Source organism: Phocoena sinus, chromosome 1, assembly GCF_008692025.1.
Source record: "Phocoena sinus isolate mPhoSin1 chromosome 1, mPhoSin1.pri, whole genome shotgun sequence".
Taxonomy (NCBI): Eukaryota; Metazoa; Chordata; class Mammalia; order Artiodactyla; family Phocoenidae; genus Phocoena; species Phocoena sinus.
In genome coordinates, this window is record NC_045763.1 from 113,557,960 (window position 1) to 113,577,363 (window position 19,404).

The window sequence follows — 19,404 nt, forward strand, 5'->3', positions numbered from 1 at the left end:
GCAGCAGGCACTTGGATGTATGAAACCATTTAAATTTCCATCTCATTTCTCCATAACACTTTATAGGGAACAATGAGCACCAACTTTTTTCTCTTGAAACATGTCCACATTCTGCCTTGGAGAATGCCAGAATTTGAATTTCAAAAATGAAGGCCAAAAAAAAAAAAAAAAAAATCCAAAGCATCCAGACAGAAAAAGGAGGTTATCTTCAAAGGAACAAAACTCAAGGTGACCTCAGACTCTGCAATATTAAACACAAGCAGACAGTGGAACCAGGTCATGAATCCTAAGCCAGCCAAGTCATTGTCCACATGTAGAGGCAACAGAATGTCATTCTCTCTTTCACAGGGGTTCTGAAAATTATATCACCCACATGCCCTTTTTGAAAAAAGCATTTGAAGATACATCAACTGTCTCGAGAGAAATTAAAATACAAAATTCAAACTGGGGAAGTTGAGGTATCATTAAAGAATTGAAAGTGAGCAGTAAACCAGTTAAGTGTAAAAAATAAATTATCGTTGGGGAATTCCCTGGTGGTCCAGTAGTTAGGACTCCGCGCTTTCAGTGCCGTGGCCCAGGTTCAATCCCTGGTGGGGAACTAAGACTGGCAAGCTACATGGTATGGCCAATAAATAAATAAATAATTGTAAATGTGTTTTAAAATTGGATGTTAGCCATTTATATGAAATTCCAGAATAGGCAAAATTAATCTATGGTGAAAGAAATCAAAACAATAGTTGTTTCTGGGAGGACAGAGGTTGACTGGGAAGGGTTAAAAAGAAACATAGAGGGCTTCCCTGGTGGCGCAGTGGTTGGGAGTCCGCCTGCCGATGCAGGGGACGTGGGTTCGTGCCCCGGTCCAGGAGGATCCCACATGCCGCGGAGCGGATAGGCCCGTGAGCCATGGCCGCTGGGCCTGTGCGTCCAGAGCCTGTGCTCCGCAGCGGCGGGTGGGGGTGGGGCCGCATCCGTGAGAGGCCCGCGTATTGCAAAAAAAAAGAAACCTAGAGTGATATCAATATCACTATCTTATAAAGGAGTTTTGTTCCACAGGTGTGCACATTGTCAAACTTGCTGAATTGTACACTTAAGGTCAGTACATTTCACTGTATGTAATGATGTCAATAAAAATGAATATCTTAATATTGAGTTTTCTAATCTATGAATATGGTATAATCTCTGTTTTTTAGGTCTTCTTTAATTCCTCTCAGCAATGTTTTATAGATTTCAGTGTACAGGTTTGGCATGTCTTTTATTAGATTTATCTCTATTCCATGTTTTTATGCTATTTTTTTAAAGGTTTACTTTTTTTTTGTAAATTTATTTATTTATTTTTGGCTGTGTCGGCTCTTCGTTGCTGCACAAGGGCTTTCTCTAGCTGAGGTGAGCAGGGGCTACTCTTCATTGTGGTGCACGGGCTTCTCATTGCGGTGGCTTCTTTTGTTGTTGCAAAGCACGGGCTCTAGGCGCGTGGGCTTCAGCAGTTGTGGCACACAGGCTTCAGTGGTTGTAGCTCGTGGGCTCCAGAGCACAGGCTCAGCAGTTGTGGTGCATGGGCTTAGTTGCTCCAGAGCATGTGGGATCCTCCCAGACTAGGGCCCGAACCCATGTCCCCTGCACTGGCAGGCAGATTCTTAACCACTGCGCCAACAGGGGAGCCCCAATTGACTTTTATGTATTGCTCTTGTATCCTAAAATCTTGTTGAACTCACTTATCAGTTCTAGTAGTTTTTTTGGAGATTCCATCAAATTTTCTATATAAAATGATCATGTCATATATGAATAAACACAGTTTTACTTCTTCACTCCCAATCTGGATGCCTTCTATTTCTTTTTCTTGTCTTATTGCACCGACCAGAACCTCCAACATGATGTTGAATAGGTGATAAGAGTGGACAACCCTGCCTCATTCCCAGTCTTAGAGTGAAAGCATTTAGTATTTCACTATAAAGTGTGCTGTTAGCTATAGGATTTTAGTAGATGTTCTTTTTCAGGTAGAGGATCTTCCATTCTATTCCTAGTTTGTTGAGAGATTTTATCAAAACTGAACATAGGATTTGTAACAAATTAATCATTAGAGAAATGCAAATGAAATGCTAATGAGGTACCACTATATGCCTACTAGAATAGGTAAAATTAAAAAGACTGACCATACCAAGTATTGGTGAGGATATGAAGCAACTAGAACTCTCATTCAGTACTGGTGGGCATGTAGTACAACCACTTTGGAAAACAGTTCAGTTCCTTAAAAAGTTAAGAAGGTATCTACCCAAGAGAAATGAAAATACATGTCCACACAAAAACTTGTACATAAATGTTCATAGCTGCTTTATTTGTCATATCCAAACACTGGAAACAACCCAAATGTCCAACAGGTGAATGGACAGACAATGGTGGTATATTCATACCACACACCAGCAATAAAAAGAAATGAACTATTGACATGAACCTGCAATAATGTAGATGGATCTCAAATAATTATGCTAAGTGAAAGAAATCAGACCCAAAAAAATGTATACTGTATGACTCATTTATACAAAATTATTGAAAATGCAAACTAATCTATAGAGACAGAAGGCAAATCAGTGGCTGCCTGGGGACAGGGGTTGGGAGAGGCAAGAGGAGGAGACATGGTGAAGCTTCTGAGGGTGATGGATATGTTCACTGTGATTGTGATACTGGTTTCATGGATATATATCAATACAAATGTCAAAACTTATCAAATTGTACACTTTAAATATGTGCAGTTATTACATGCCAACTATGCCTCAATTCTGCAGTTTAGAAGTGGAATAATAAAATTTTTAAGAGAATGTTAGTGATACAAATAATTATTAAAAGAACATATAGGGACCTCCCTGGTGGCGCAGTGGTTAAGAATCCACCTGCCAATGCAGGAGACACGGGTTAGAGCCCTGGTCTGGGAAGATCCCACATGCCATGGAGCAACTAAGCCCGTGAGCCACAACTACTAAAACCCGTGGGCCTAGAGCCCGTACTCCACAACGAGAAGCCACCGCAATGAGAAGCCCACACACCGCAACGAAGAGTAGCCCCTGCTCACAGCAACTAGAGAAAGCCCGTGCGCAGCGACGAAGACCCGATGCAGCCATAAATAAATAAATAAATATATTTTTTTAACCTTATAAAAAATATGAGAACATATACATTATATTAAAAAAATAAGAGCTATACTCCGAGATCATAACCACAGACAAAATGTCTTGAAAAAAAGCAGCTAAAGTTCTCATTAAAACATAGTGTATCAAAAGTCAGGGTTATTACTGATTTTGATATTTAGAGAAATATCAGTTTGGGTTTTTTTTTTTAAGTGTAGAAAAACTTCAAATCCAACAGAAGTGACTGGTTAGCCACTGGGGCCTCCCATGTTAAGAGGCATCAGTGCCAACTTGTCAAAGGGTGGGGAGTGGACCCGCTGGCTTCCCAAGTCACATCCTGTGACTCTTCCAAATACCCAGAGCCAGGAACCACCTCAGCACCACTACCAAGGGAATATGAGAGCCACCTCCCCTTCTCTGCTTCATCCCTGCCTCCTTGATATTTAAGGAAGGAGACAGATAGATATATCTGATATATCTGAAGGAAAGGAAATAACTATCTCAAAGACATATCTGCACCCCCATGTTCATTGTAGCATTATTCACAATAGCCAAGATATGGAAACAACCTAATTGTTCATCAGTGGACAAATGGATCAAGAAAGTGTGATATATATACACAGAATGGAATATTATTCAACCAGAAAAAAAAAAGAGGGAAACCCTGACTTTGGCAACAACATGGATGAACTTTGAGGGCATTATGCTAAGTGAAATAATTCAGACAAAGAAAGACAAATACTGCATGATCTCACTCATATATGGAATCTAAAAATGCTGAACTCATAGAAACACAAGTAAAATGGTGGCTGCCAGGGGCTAGGAGCTGGAGAAATGCAGAGATGTTGGCTAGAGGTTACAAACTTCCAGTTATGAGATGAATACGTTCTGGGGATCTAATGTACCACATAGTCACTGTACTTAGCAATACTGTATTATATACCTGGAGGTTGCTAAATGTTCTCACCACCACCCAAAAAAATGGCAGTTATGTGAAGTGGCAGAGGTGTTAACTAACCTTATTTTGTGGTAATCATTTCATAATATATACATGTATCAAAATATAATGTTGGGGCTTCCCTGGTGGCGCAGTGGTTGAGAGTCCGCCTGCCGATGCAGGGAGCACGGGTTCGTGCCCCGGTCCGGGAAGATCCCACATGCCGCGTAGCGGCTAGGCCCGTGAGCCGTGGCTGCTGAGCCTGCGCGTCCGGAGCCTGTGCTCCGCAACGGGAGAGGCCACAACAGTGAGAGGCCCGCGTACTGCAAAAAAAAAAACCACAAATATATCATGTTGTACACCTTAAGGAGGCAGGGCTACAACTACAAGACAGACACGGCCCAACTATCAGGGAGTTTACCTTCCAGTGAGAATCCCAGAGAGAAGACACGTAACAGGGGCGGGGCGGGGACGCAGCCCTAAGCTCGCGGCTGTTAGCGCGAGACCCTGAGCGCCGCGGTTAGAGGCCCCGCCCCACCAACAGTCAACCTCGCAGTGGTCCTCGTGGCAGAGTGCGGTAAGAGACGGGTCACAGCCTTCTCCCCGGGGCCCTCCAGGCCTTCTGGCCTCGGGGCCTGCGGGTGAGCTGGGCGCCCAGCGACAGGCTGAAGGCTGTGTCCTGCAGAGCTCACGCCCTCTCCGTGGCCGCCCACAGGCTGGGCCCAGGCCTTGAGGCTGCAGTGAACCTCTCCCCCATCCCCGCCTCTGCGACCCTAATGGCAGCAGCAGTTCTACATGGCTCGCAGTCTGCGTGACCTGGCCCTGCTGTTTGGGCAGCCTGAGGAGCCTGAGGGCCAGTTGGGTCCTTGGGCGCCTGGCTCCCTCAGTGATGATGGCTGGGCAGGGTCTGGGGACCTGGCCCTGAGGGTGCCGCCAGCTGAGATCTGCCTCTTCAGCCGGGCCTGGGCACTGGCGGTAAGACCCATACTGGGTGCTGCACCAACGCTCCCGGCAGGGTAACTGACCTCCGCAGGGACCCCCTCCTCTTAGCCAGGACCTGGACCTCAGAGAGTAAAAGTTGAGCCTTTGGGACCTTGCCCTTTCTGGTTAGAACAGAGAATAACATTTGTTTTGGTGGAGGTTTACAGGAACAACGTGACCTGACCTCAGGAACAAAGGATCTGACACCAAAGAAGTTTGCAACAACTAACCACAGCCCTCCCTCACCTTTCCTATAAAAGGGCTTTTCTGAAAGCTTGAGGGGAGTTCAGAGTTTTTAAGGTACAAGCCACCTGTCTCCTTGCACGGCCCTGCAATAAACCTTTCTCTGCTCCAAACTCTGACGTTTCAGTATTGTTTGGCCTCACTATGCGTTGGGCACACAGATTTCCGTACAGTAACAGACACAGGGAGGGCAGGTTAACAGAACCTGGGGGCTGATTAGCCGGGGGTCAGGGGACATGGAGGAGTCCACGATGACTGTCAAGCTTGCAGGCCTGGTTAACTGAAGAGCCAGGGAACTAGCATCAGGAAGAGGTGATGTAGGGAGGAGATGTGGGCAGGAATATGTAGAGTTCAGTTTGGGTCATGGTGAAACTGATGGAATTTCTTTGGTTGTCCCCTTATCAGTGAGGACCCACAGGATTTGTAGGAGGAGGACAAAGCCAGGGCCAGAGAGTTGGTGGGTTCAGGCTAGGCCTGAGGACAGCCAGGAGCCACAGGGCTTTGCACCGTACCCCAAAGGCACGTGGCCAAGGGGCCTGGTCAGGAGTCAGGCAGCCTGTGTCCTGGCCGGAGTACAAACACATACTAACCCTCCACCCTGGGCAAGTTGTTCACTCCTCTGAGTCCTTGGCATCTGCTAAATGCAGATGAAAATGCGCTCCTCGAATATTTCACAGGGTGGCTGTGAAGAATCTGGAAGAAATTTAGAAATTGTATAAGGCTATATAAATAAAAGGGGTCAAGTCCAAGGCCTTCTATGGGAAAGCTGAGGTTTATGGTGACTTGCCCAGGGCCAAACAATGGTTACCAGGTGCCATCAAGCTCTGGTGCCTCTGCCCCTCTATGATACCCCAGTCCCTCTGGGTACTTGCTGGTGGCACTTTCTGTGGAACACTGAGCCTCTCTTGGGGCCATCCCAGAAGACAAGACCCTCAGACTCCAATCCTGCCTCAGACACAAACAAGCCTTTTACTCACTTGGCCCAGATCAAGGTCAGCCTCTGCAAGATATGTTCCCGCCCAGCTGGGAGGCAGAGCAGAAACCCACAGCCACCAGGACAACCCAGGCCCTACGGAGCCACACAGGCTGGGTTGTCATCTGGGAGACGAGAGATGTCCAGCTCTGAGCAGGTGCTCCAAGAAGGTTTATTAGTATCCACATTGGGGAGCCCCAGGCTCTTGCCGAGAACAAGGGGCTGAAAGCATCCAGTCAGGGAAGCAAGGCCACCACAGGCTGACAGGTCTGGCACCCATGGAGATGGTGATGCTTCTGCTTCAAGCACAGCCAACTCACCCCTCTCTGCCCTTTAAGTCTCCTTGTAAAGAGGTAGGGCTGTCCTTTCCACGAAGAAATGAGGTCCCTGGTGGTTTCTTAACTTGTCTGACATCTACCAGCCCCCAGAAACCTTGACACAGGCCCTCTGTCTGCTCCCCCAACCTCGGCCAGCATCAGCAACCACATGTTCAGCACAGGGAGCCCCCCTCACCCTGGCAGCCCCCGCTCGCTCCTAGAGCCTGCCAGCTAAAGTCTGGAGCGGACAAATTCTATCAGGTGCTCCAACTGCTCCTCCAGGTGCTGCTCATCTCCGTGGTTCTCAATGACCCAATCGAAGGCCCCGACGTTGTCCAGGCCACATTCTGACTCAGCATCATCCACCCCTGCAGAGGAGGTATGGCGAGGTCAGGCCCCATCCCTCCTGACAAACACCAGGCATCGGGCATTGTGGCCTGCTGACCCCACATGGAGCCACCCTCTCTTGCACTCCCCTCGGTCCCTCCGGAACCAAGCTCCACTTACCCCAAAGGGCACTTCCCCACCCCATGAAACACCAGGATAGCAGGTTCAGCAGTCCACAGCCACCTGAGCCCCCCAGAGGGTCCCGCCGACTTAAGTCTTCACTTGTCACTGCCATCTCAAACCACAGACAACCCAAATGGCCATTTTGTTTTCATTTTATGTGAAGCTGGTCGTGTCCATTTCTATCCCTGTATCTCTGATTCAGTTCTCATGGAAGGCAGAGTGTGCCATTCTCACCTGACAATGAGAATGGTAGTAAGAGCATCTACCTGGTGGGTTTGCTGCTACTATAAAGTGAGATAATGTTTAAAGGGCTTAGCATGGGCCTGGCCAGAGTGAGTGCCCAGGAGGTGAGCAGCCATTAGGAAGGGTCGTACCCACTGATCTGAACTTCCCCAAGTCACAATGACCTAGGGCAGGGAAGACATATGAGCTATGCCTCTGAATGGCCACAGTGTAGGTCCTGGGCTGGCACCACTAAGGCTGCCTAGTAGAGCTTCCTCTCCCCCCTCCCCCTACTCTGTTAATCAAACAGGAGTGAAGTTTGTCAGGCCCACCCTCTGACCCACTGTCAGTCCCCCCACCAGGCTGGAAAGCAAAGGTGAAGGACCAGGGAAATGGGTCCCAGCCAGACCTCCAGAAGCCCACTGGCCTGGAGAAGGCAGCCCAGGTAAGGATACCAGGCCAAGGTCACGGGGCAACCTTCATCCCCAAGGATACCATCTTCTACCCGACTCCACTTTTTAATCTGGAGGTGCTCCTGAGCCCCAGGCCTCAGACTCCTTTTTATAATCCCCTGCTCACTCCCCACAGCCTGCCAGGGAGACAGCGGAAGACCAGACCAAGAGCCCAGGAGTGGGTGGCCTGGTCTACAGGTGGGGCGGCTGGCCTGCGTGCAGAGCCTTGGGGCAGAGGTTGTGAGCAGCTCACCTGGTGTGAACACCCAGCCCCGCTGCTGTCGGCTCTGCTCTGTGGCCACCACGCGGACCGTCTGCGTCACAGCCCCGTAGGCCTCCCGAAACCACTGGATGTCAGACACCCTCCGTGTGTCACTCACCAGCTGCAGGGAAAGGACACAAACAAGTGCCCAACAGGACATGGTGCAGGGAGCAACAGGACAAGGCAAGGGGGTAAGGGAGAAAGAGGAGAAGACCCAGACCCAGTCCAAATGAACGGGAGCATAGACTACAAAACCCAGGAAAGTGTAGCCCCATTCCCTATTATTACCCAGCCAGCTGGGATGGACATCCCCTCCCCCCTCCAGGCAGCCCTTCCTGACTGCTGCACTCCGCAGCCCGATATGCCCACACTGTATTCTACGGTCATGTCGGTCATCGCTGAGCTGAAGAAGAGACCTCAAGCTTTGAAGTCAGATCAGCCAATCCAATGCACTCATTTTACAGATGAGCAAACTGGTGCCAGAAACAAAGATACCCTAATCGGTCCCTGCCCCCAGCGCCTTTTAAAACGTAAATGTGATTCCCATCAGCCCCTTGCCCTAAATCTCTCAAAGGCTTCCCATAATTATAATACAATCCAAAGCTCTCACCCCAATTTACAAGGACCTATAAGATCTGGCACCTACTTCCCATCATTTTCCCTTCATTCATTCTGCTGCAGCCAACTGACAACCTTGCTGTTTCTTAAACATACCAACCGGGTCTCCTCCTCAGGGCCTTTGCACATCCTACTCCCTCTGCCGAGATAATCACAAGGGAGGCTCCCTTGCTTCATGGAGGTTTCTGCTCAAATATCACCTCCTCGGAAAGGCTGTCCCTACCATCCTGGCTCCCTTCCTGTCCCTTTCAATTCTTATATGCTTTTTATTTTTCTCTGAGCACTAAGTATTCATGAAACCATCACTATTTATCTGTTTGTGTGTTTATTGCCTGATCTGCACTCTGTAGAGTCAGCTCCATGAGGGGAAGGACTGTGTCTCCATTCACTGCTCTATTCCTGGCCCTTAGCACCGTCTGACACATAAGGAGCACTCAGGAGCACATGGTCAATGAACGAATGAATAAGCTAATAAAGAGGTCAGCTGTTTTTGTCCATGCTGCGGACATGTTCATTCACCCAGCTCTTAAACAAGTACTATGTCAAACACCTACTGTGTGCCGGGCACTGTGCTAGGCACTGGGGATAGAGTGGTGAGCACAACAGACCTGGTGCTTGCCCTCAGGAAGCTCACTGTCTGGTGGGAGAGACAGACTCTAAAGATGCAGCTTCACTAATTACCATGTAATCACAGCGCATATCAACAAGCATCTCTACCTTACCACTCTGAAACTGAACTCCTGATTTTGTCCCCAAACCTGTTCCTCCACACCGTCCCTGTCTCAGAAAATCACAACTCCATCTGTCTAGCTACTCAGAACAAAACCCTTGGATTTGTCTCCTGTCTTTCCACCCCAGAGCCATCATATTGGGAAATCCTATTGGTTCTTTCCTCAAAATCTGTGCAGAATCCGCCCCTTCTCTCCACTCCACCACCACCCCGAGCCGAGCCATGGCCATTTTGCTGTCTTGTGGAAAGATCCTCTGCCTGGCCTCTCTGCTTCCATTCTTGCCCTCCCGCAGCAGCCAGGGAGAGCTTTCTATAAACCTTAGAGCAGACCATGCCTCTCCTCTGCTCCAAACCCTCCAGTGAGTCCCCATCTCACTCAGAGAAACCCCAGGCTCTTCCAGAGAATCTGCAATGATCTGACCTCACCTCCTGCCACTCACGCTTCACCCACAAAAACCCATCTGGGTCACTCCCTTACTTCCTTCAGGTCCCGCTCAAACGTCATCACATCAGTGAGACCTTCCTGATACCTTTAATAAAGCAGCAACCCAGCCCTCCTCAGAGTCCTGGCCTGCTTCATTTTGTCCCTTAGTATTTATCTGCACCTGACATATTCTGTATTTTATTAGGGCCTAATTCCCTCTGCCCCCAGCTTAATGTAAGTACCCTGAGAGCAGGGACTTCAGATTTTCACATGATGTATCCCCAAATCATCTGGAACCAGTCCTGCTACAAGAAGATACTACTGGGGGCTTCCCTGGTGGCACAGTGGTTGAGAGTCCGCCTGGCGATGCAGGGGACACGGGTTCATGCCCCGGTCCGGGAAGATCCCACACTGGGCCCGTGAGCAATGGCCGCTGAGCCTGCGCGTCCGGAGCCTGTGCTCCGCAACAGGAGAGGCCACAACAGTGAGAGGCCTGCGTACCGCAAAAAAAAAAAGAAGATACTACTGGCTGCCAGAATGAATGAGGAAGGAAAAGGGTAAGGTGCTATGGGAGCACCTGACCAGGAGCGCCAGTTAAAACCTGGGCATCAGGGAAGTCTTCCCTGTAGAGGTGCCATGGGAGCTGAGCTGGAGCTAACCAGGTGAAGAGGGATAGAAAGGGCAGTCCGGGCAGGTAGAAGGACACGGGCAGAGGCCTTGATTCCAGAAGGGGTTTGATTTATTTGAGGAACAGAGAGAAGGCCAATGTTGCTGCGGCTTAAGGAGTAAGGAGGCTAAAAGGGCAGCAGGAGCCAATCATTCAAGGCCCAGAAGTTCACGTTACAGATTTTGATTCTGTCCTTCAAAACAGTGGGACAAAGGGTTCTAAACAGGACTTGGTTGATGTTTTTAAAAGGTCACTCTGGCTGCTGTGTGATGAATGGATCACAAGGAACAAGAGCCGAAGCAGGCACCAGTGTGAGGGCTGCTACGACTGTCCAGGTGAGAGACGGTGGGGGCTTGGACCAGGGGCTGGCCGTAGGGAGAGAGAAATGGACACATGTGAGATATGTCTGGGGAGAGGCAGAGGGCTGGGGAAAACAGATTTTCCTAATGCTGCCATAGAGCCCACTTACCCAGACGGGCTGGGAGACGCCCTCCACGATCTTCCTGCAGAAGAAGCCTGGGTCGGCCTGGCGCTTCTCCTCCCCCCAGCGGATCATGTCCCTCCGAAAGGGCTCCTTGTAGGTGCTGGCATCCAGGAGTCTCTGGAAGTCTAAGTCGTGCTCCTGCCCAAAGCACATTCTGTTTATGCCACCACCCTCTCAACCTCACTTAGGTCTTCCGCCAGGCCAGAGGCCTGCAGGGGAAAGGGTCCTAGAAACTAAGAACTCCCAAACACTGGCAGATGGAAGAAACGCCTTGGGATAATCCAGAGATTGTTTCAGTTTGTCTTTAAATGTGTGATGTGGTTTTCTCTTTTGCAACAGTTTTTACCTTCCCAATTATTTCTGGCTTAAACTAAACCTGAAATTAGTTTACCTCCCTTGGGCGCAGGCTTAGTCTTCAACTAAAGTGGGAAATCTGAAAACATCACATTCTGTGTCCTTCCACACCCCCTCTGGCATCGTTTGTCCCCATCCCAAAGCCCAGGAGACTGGGCTTCCCTGTCTCTCTCCCCTTCCCCTCACCCCCTTCCCCATCCCCAAATTCCTGCCACCCTTGCTGCATCAGCATCACTACATTTGGCTCTGGGCACTCCTGGACCCCTGCAGCAGGAGGGGGGGCCGTCCAGAGGGTCCCGGGATGGGAGGGGGCCTGAAAAACATCACTCAGTTCAGGTTTCAGCTCCCCTGGCATTCACCGCAGCAAGACCCTCTCCCGAAAGACTCAGTTTCTTCACATACAAGCTGAAGGGGCTGTGACCCAGCAAGTCAAATCACCTACCTGCACCCTATTCCAAGGTGGGGCCAGCAGCCATCTCCCATTTATAAACTATAAACTAGTTTGCCATGTACTTTTTTTTTTGTGGCTGCTTTTTCTAGTTGCGGCGAGCGGGGGCTTCTCTTCGTTCCGGTGCACGGGCTCTAGGCGCACGGGCTTCAGTAGTTGTGGCACGTGAGCTCAGCAGTTGTGGCTCATGGGCTCTAGAGCACAGGCTCAATAGCTGTTGCACACGGGCTTAGTTGCTCCGTGGCGTGTGGGATCTTCCCGGACCAGGACTCGAACCCGTGTCTCCTGCATTGGCAGGCAGATTCTGCCAATGGTAGGGTAGGGAAGCCCTACCATGTACTTTTTACCACAGGGGAAGATTAGCCACCAGGAACATTATGGTCTGCTTGTCAATTATATTCCCCATTGCAACTTATAAAATCAATGCATTAACATTTCATTTTGAATTTGTTTTCAAATGGGAGTAATGGATGAAGTAGTGCTGGACTTAAAAACAGCGGGCACAGGCTGGCCTATCCGTCTCCTACTGGGGTTTTAGAAATGCAAACTCCTGCCCACTCACCCTACCCCACCCTCCGGCCTGGCTCACTGGTCTGGAGTGGGGCCTAATTTGGGAAGTTTGGAAGCAGATCAGTGGTTTTCAAACTGCTCCTCTGAGCCCTGGGGTTTGGAGATGCCCAAGCCCCACTGGGGAAGGCTGAGTGCCTCCACTCCACTCAGAGTCGCTCCCAGTCTATCTACTGGATACAAGGAATTTCTGCATCCAATTTCACTTGGGAAAGATTCCCACTAAAAAAAAAAAAAAAAAAAAAAAAAATTGAAAACCACTGAATCTGTTATTCCCAGGATCCCCCAGGCTGCCATGCTACGAATGGGTCTGTTTAGGTGGTGGGAGAAGACCCAATGGTACGGGAGAATGCTTCCCATGGATATGGGGCCGTCATATGGAAGGAGGGGACAAATTCATTTTGTGTGGACCCAGAAGTTCACTCTCAGGCCAACTGACCAAGGGGCCATGAGCACAGGTCCCTGGAAGGGTGCACCTAGAGGTCAAGGACAGAAATGTAAGCGAAGATCAGTCTCTTCATTGTGTGGGGAGCTAATCCCACCCTCCAGGCTCCCTTCTGAAGTCTAAGATCCTGAGAGTTCCTATTTATTTTTTGCAGTCCTATTTTTTTTAATCTACATGGTTCAAAATTCAAAAGATAAACATCGTTTATAGTGAAAAATCTCTCTCCCTCCTGTTCCCCAGCCATGTAGGTCCCTTCCCTGGAGGCAGCCAATGGTCCAGTCTCTTATGTATCCTGCCCAGGCTTTTACACATCCCAAGCGCCTAGAACGGTGCTGAATGCACCCCATAAATATTTGTTGAATGGCTAAGTATATGAGCAAATATATTTACAATTTTCCCCATTTTTATACAAATGCAGCATTCTCTATACACTGTTCTACATCTTGCTTTTGTCATGGGATTAAATTTCTAAGGGGAGAATTCCAAGGGTTGTTGCAGGCCAGCTTTAATGGGGGAAATGGGGGTGATGTGTGTCATATTTTTTGAATAAGGGGACAGACCCTTACCAATAACACGGCATCATAGCTGCCAACTCGCGTCTACAGACTTTTCTGGACACGCTTTCCTGAACACGCTCTAGGGAGGTGGCCTGAAGTGAGTAAGGCCAATGGGAAAGAAACTTAAACAGAAAATGCCCCCAAAAGGTCCACTTATAGAAAGCGGAGAGCCGTGTGCCACCCTGCCAAGAGGAGCCAGAGAGATGCTGCTAGGGACTCAAGCAACAGCACAGCAACTAAAGCTCAGGAGCTGGCTTCTTCCAACCCACCAGATGCCACAGAACCACCACCTACCTGAGCATACTGCTTCTTGAGTGGACCAGAGAGCCGGAGGACAGCACACACGTCAGCTCCAAGTCTGTGAGACAGGGAGATCCGAACCCCGTTAACCTAAAGCTTCCAGGCCCCAGAAGAGTGAAGCCCCATTTCTGCTACTGGCATCTATATAACTTTGTCAGGTCTCAACTTCCCTGATTTCCTCATCTGTAAAATGGGGATAACAGTTTCTTTTCTGTCTCCCACAGGACTATTATGAAACTCCAATGTGAAAGAGCCCTGAAACTAACAGGGAAAACAAATAAAAGCATAATTATAGTGTGAACATCCTAGCAATATTCTGGCTGGATTCAGTTACTGCTGGGCCCCTGAACTAGTTCTCTCACAGCCAGGGGTATCTCAGTCTCAACTGACTTGGTCACCGCACATAAATAACTCATTCATTCAGTTGTTCAATTTGCTCAGCCAACCATTTGTCGGGTTCTATATTTGGATCCAGGTGATACGAATGTGAATAAGATACATGATTTCTGCCCTGACCTTGAGATGCTTACAGATTCACTTAAACACTGACATGGTGAGATAGATGTTCTTATTTCCATGTTTCAGATGAGGAAACTGAGGTTGAGTGAGGAAAACTGACTCACCCAAAGCACCGTTGCAAGTAACAAAGCCAATATGGGTAAAATAAATATAAATGCCAACATTTAATTCCTATGCCTTTACTAAATGCCAAGAATTGTTCCAAGCCCTTCATGTGCGTTATCTCATTTAATCCTTACAATCACCCTATTATTATCTCCATCTCACAGATGACAAAACTTTCTCATGAGAAACTTGTACAGGCTTCCCTAGTGGCGCAGTGGTTAAGAATCCGCCTGCCAATGCAGGGGACACGGGTTTGAGCCCTGGTCCGGGAAGATCCCACATGCCGTGGAGCAACTAAGCCCCGTGCGCCACAACTACTGAGCCTGCACTCTAGAGCCCACATGCCACAACTACTGAGCCCACGTGCCACAACTACTGAAGCCCACGCACCTAGAGCCCGTGCTCTGCAACCAGAGAAGCCACCGCAATGAGAAGCCCCCGCACCGCAACGAAGAGTAACCCCCGCTCGCCACAACTAGAGAAAGCCCGTGCGCAGCAACAAAGACCCAACACAGCCAAAAATAAATAAATAAATTTATTTATTTATTAATTTTTAAAAAAAGAAAAGAAACTTGAACAAGATCACACTCGAATAAGTGGCTGAGTCAGGATTTGAATCCCAGCAGTCTAATTCCAGAGCCTGTGCTTCTGATCGCGAATTGACTTATGTGTTGGGTGGTAAGAAGAAATGTTACTTAGGAAAAGGTGGCGGATACTTAGTGGTGAAAGATTAGGGCAGCAAATTCTGCCCTGGGCTTTTCCGCAACCTCTTAGAACCCCCATGGTGTCCCAAAGCAGCCTCCTGTTACCCTCACCACACTGGCCTTCAAGAGGAGGGGAGCCCCACTCCACGTTCTCAGGCTTCTGTGCTCTCCTAGCCCAACAAAAATGCTCCCACACAGAACATCTTGCTTTGGGAGAAAACCTGAGCAAAAGGTATTATTAGGAGAAGCAGTGAGGTAAAGCAAAAGGAACCCATTCCTTGGAGCTAGGCTAAAGCTGAATTTGAGTTCTGGATCTACTGATTACTTTGTGTTTCTGGCAAGTTTGGGTTTGGGTTTTTGTTTGTTTGTTTTTAACTTTTCAGAGTCTCAGTTTCTTCATCTGTGAAATGGAGATACTGATTAATAATACCACGCAGTACCTAACAACACTATGTGACACACAATAAAGGCTCAGTAAACCGCAGCGATTAGGTGGTGTGTTGGGCAAGGATTCGTCTTTGAAGTCTGATACAACTGAGGTGTGGTCTGAGGCAAATCCTTTATCTGTGACTCAGTTTCCTTTTCTGCAACCATCACCTCGCAACACTGTCTGGAGGATTAAGAATGGTGTATAAAAACGTGCCTTGGTAGTAACTGTTACTAATGCTTCTTGGAGAGACCTACAGCTTACAGTCTTCGGAGAGGTGGCCGCCTGGTTCTTTGAGGCGGGCGTGTGCAGACTGCTGTTTTACGTGACGGTGACATTCCTTCACTTCTCGCCGCCCAGCGCTCCTTCTGCCCTGCAACCCGAGGACCTCAACTCCAAAGCTCACTCCATCACACCCCAACATACCCCTCGTGTCACGTGATTCGGGGTCGCCCCGGTCCTCCCCCTTCCCCGCCCCGCGGACACCTGCTCTGCAGCGCCTCGGTCACGAAGTCCTTCCCGGATTTCCTCTTCCCGCTGAACAGCAGCACCAGCCGCGGGGCGCCTCCCAGCGGGGCCATGGGACCGCCACCCTTTGAGATCCCTAAAACTGACACTTTTCCCTATCCCTTAAATCAGGCCACCTGGCCCAGAATGGACGCGGCCACTCGGTGGAGTGGCAACAAGGAGGGGTTCCGCCCCCGTCTTCTTCATGGCCGTGGAGAGGACTGTCAGCCCGCACACGTGCTTCCGTGACTTTAAATTAAAGCCTGCACAAATGGATTATGGAGAGAAAGAAGGTTACTTCCTAGGGCAGCCTTCTAGCCTATAGAAGCTCCCCTACCAGAACTCATTTGGAACCGTCCAACCCGCCCAGACTCTGACGTCACGGTCCCGCCTTCTTAGCCGACACGCGTGACACGTTGGGGGGCGGGAATTGGACGCAACTATTTTCCTCCGAGGGGGGGCTGACGTCTTAAAATTTCCTAAGTGAACCTCACATTGCCTTCCACACAACCCTACAAACATGAAAAAAAAAGAATAAACGTGTTCATGTTGAGAAAGTTTTCAAAACTACCTGTTTATCTGTGCATTTTAATGCATGTGCTAAAGCAAATCCGTATATGCCCCACAGGGAAAACAGGTCTTTCTGGATATGAAATGAGGCGAGGACTCGAGGGGTGTGTCTGGTGACGTCATGCTGGGGAGGAGCTTAGACAAACGCGTTACTTTATCGTCAAACGGGCTTTATAATTGGAGAGGCCGCTACAGTTCGACCCTTTAAGACCAGCGGGAAGATTCACACCGCTCTTCTAGCCGCAGCCTGCTTTCCAAAGGTTTTCTGAAGCGAGAGAGCTTGGAATGACATCAATAGAATAGGTTTAAAAGGGGCTTTGAAGCCACCCCTGGACGAGATTACCTCGTTGGGTTTTTTTTTGGTTTTTGTTTTTTGGTTGTTTGTTTGTTGAGATTACCTAGCTTTATCTGGGGTCTAGCGCTCAGCCAGGAGTTCAAGGGGCAAAAATAAGTGGTGGTGATCTGCCCCTTCCCTGAATTCCCACTTCTGCCCACAGCAGCTGACAGCTAGTCCCAGTTAAGTAAGTGGAGTCATCTTTAGCTATGACTCGCTGCCCTGTATCTCTCTGAGCTTGTCAAAACAGAGCCTGCAAGCCATTACTGCCTCCATTTTACAAGCTATCATATCAAGATAACTGAGGTTTTCTTTGGGAAAAACCATTAATTCTCTGAATATTGAAAAGATGGCACAGGAGAAGCTAAGGAAATTAGAATGGTCAATGGTCAGGTGCACAAAGAATGGACTTCGGGAAGGTCTTTTTTCTTGTAACTCAGAAAGCACTGTACATATCCATGCGCTTAGAAGGCAGCATGGAGTTGTAATCCCGGCTCTGACACTTCGCAGGGATGTAGCCACCTCACAGGGTTACAATAAGAAGGAAATGAGGGAAAAAATGATAAAGTACAATAAAAATGCTTTGTATATTCTCAAGTGTCATCCAAATATGGAGTTATTTATTCTGAGCATTGTGTGATTCCAAAGTTTATACGCCAACACAGGATCAGATTTCCCAGCTCACCTTCAACAAGCGTTTATTTGGGACTCCACTGAAAGCACCAATCCCACCTCTGCCAGCAGAGACTAGAAAGGATTAACTGCACTCACTCTCCTGCTTTCCTGAGTCATCACTAAGAAGTCAGAACTCCAGAGTCTCTTCCCTCACTTGACCAAACTACACCCCACCCCTTCCCCACACCCCTCCTAGAATAAAGACCCCTGGAATTCCCAGTGATCAGAAAACATCCCCCACACCCCAGCCTCTTCTCAGTAGCTCTCTCCTGCTCCCTGCCTCAACTGAACCTCACTGTCCCCTATTACCCTCCCAGGGGAGGACTCTTATTCTCCCCCAGCCCTCAGACCTCAGCATACATAAACTTGGTGTCTGTCGTCTCCCTCTCGCCCCATTTCAGCTTCCAGACCATCCCTCCTCTGCTTCTTGGAAAACTCTGGCTTCTCTAAGACCCATACCACCTGGCTGAGCTACGCTTTTCCCCTCTTCAGTGTTGACAACCACCATTCCTGATGCTCGTTCTCATTGTACTGAGACTCAGCCACTGGCACCTTGTCTTCTCGTCCACCCGGTTCCCATCGTCATTCTCAGTGATTTCACTATCCAAGTGGTCAGCCCATCCAACACCCTGACAGCTCAAAGCCTTGACCTCAGATGTCCAAAGGCTTTTTCTTCCTCTCCTCCTCAGACACCAGCTCCCATGGACACACCCTGGGCCTTGTCATCACCAGAAACCATTCAACCTGCAAATTCACACACCCATCCACCCTACCCTCCAAGGTCACTTGCTCAAGCACTCCCCAGAGGAGTGCTTCCCTCCCAGGGCCCATGAAACTCTTCATATGTTATATAACATCTGTTCCTCCTTCCTTCCACAACCAAAGGGAATATCAAATAAGTGAATATGTGTGGAAAGCTTTCCTGATCTGTACAGGACTGCACAAATGTGAGGCACTATTTTTAGGGTAGAACAGTCTGGTCTAAAGGCCAGGCTGCTGCAGAGGGTGAGGCAGGAAAGGGGGAAGAAGCAGGAGTGTCTGACAGGAGCGGAGACCACCCAGGAAGGGAGCGGCCAGATTTCTTGAGGACTGAGATTGGAAGCCAGAGATGCCGGACACTGCTGTCCGATGAGGGTTCCAGAAGATGACACTTGAGGAAGCCAGTGCTGGCCCCTGAAAACAGAGAAGTACCCCCAGAACTCAGGTATACAGTTACCTCTGAGAGTCACCTCTCACTAAAGGGACGGACCATTTAAAGAGAGGCTTGCCTCACTGACTCAGAAGACAGCTTAGGAGGAAGCCCTGTTTGAAGGAAGCCTGCTCCCTGTATTAGCACACCCAGAGACAGGATGAGCCTGCAGGGGAGCAGCTCATACAGCTCTGCAGAGCCTACAAGAGGGAGGAGCTGGGCTTGTCAGTGCCCCTCCAACCCTGCCCAGGCAGAGGGAATCCCAAACAGGAGGTACCAAGGTCTGCCCCTCCAGGGCAAGCCTGTCCCACAGTGGAACCAGACGCCATCCTGGCTCAGCAACACCACCAATTACCCTTGCTTCAGCTCCATGCTCTGGTTCCAGTCTATCTTCCCATGGTCATTGTCCAACTGACCCAAGCATTTCCCTCTGCTTGAGTGGTCAGTGTAAATGTGACTTGTGAATCAGTCCTCATGTGTTTGACCATCACTGCTTCAGGGGCAACGGAGCCTGGCAGATGAAGGACAGAATACGGTAGGGTTGTAAGGAAGTAGTACAACAGGGAAAGAAGAGAGGGGGAGTCTGAGTCTATGAGAAGATGATGGAGAGAAGTCCATTCATTCATTCATTCAACATGTATTTAAATGTCTAAAACGTGCCGGGTACTGCTAGAGATGCAACAATAAACCAAACGGAGACTACTCTCAGCATTTATTCTCATAGGAGACAGGCAATTTCAAGAGAGCTTAAAAAGGGAGCATGA

At 48.9% G+C, this 19,404-nt stretch overlaps 1 protein-coding gene across 1 annotated transcript; it reads right to left on the reverse strand.

The window, feature by feature from the left end:
- Positions 1–6,395: 6,395 nt before the first annotated feature.
- On the reverse strand, positions 6,396–19,404 carry PMVK (phosphomevalonate kinase). The gene is made up of 6 exons (XM_032649339.1): positions 18,996–19,404; positions 15,852–16,135; positions 13,605–13,668; positions 10,925–11,077; positions 8,008–8,137; positions 6,396–6,938 (listed from the first exon to the last, which is right to left on the reverse strand). Exons 2-6 carry the CDS (start codon positions 15,944–15,946, stop codon positions 6,802–6,804), a joined length of 579 nt encoding a protein of 192 aa, XP_032505230.1. The 5' UTR covers positions 15,947–16,135; positions 18,996–19,404; the 3' UTR covers positions 6,396–6,801.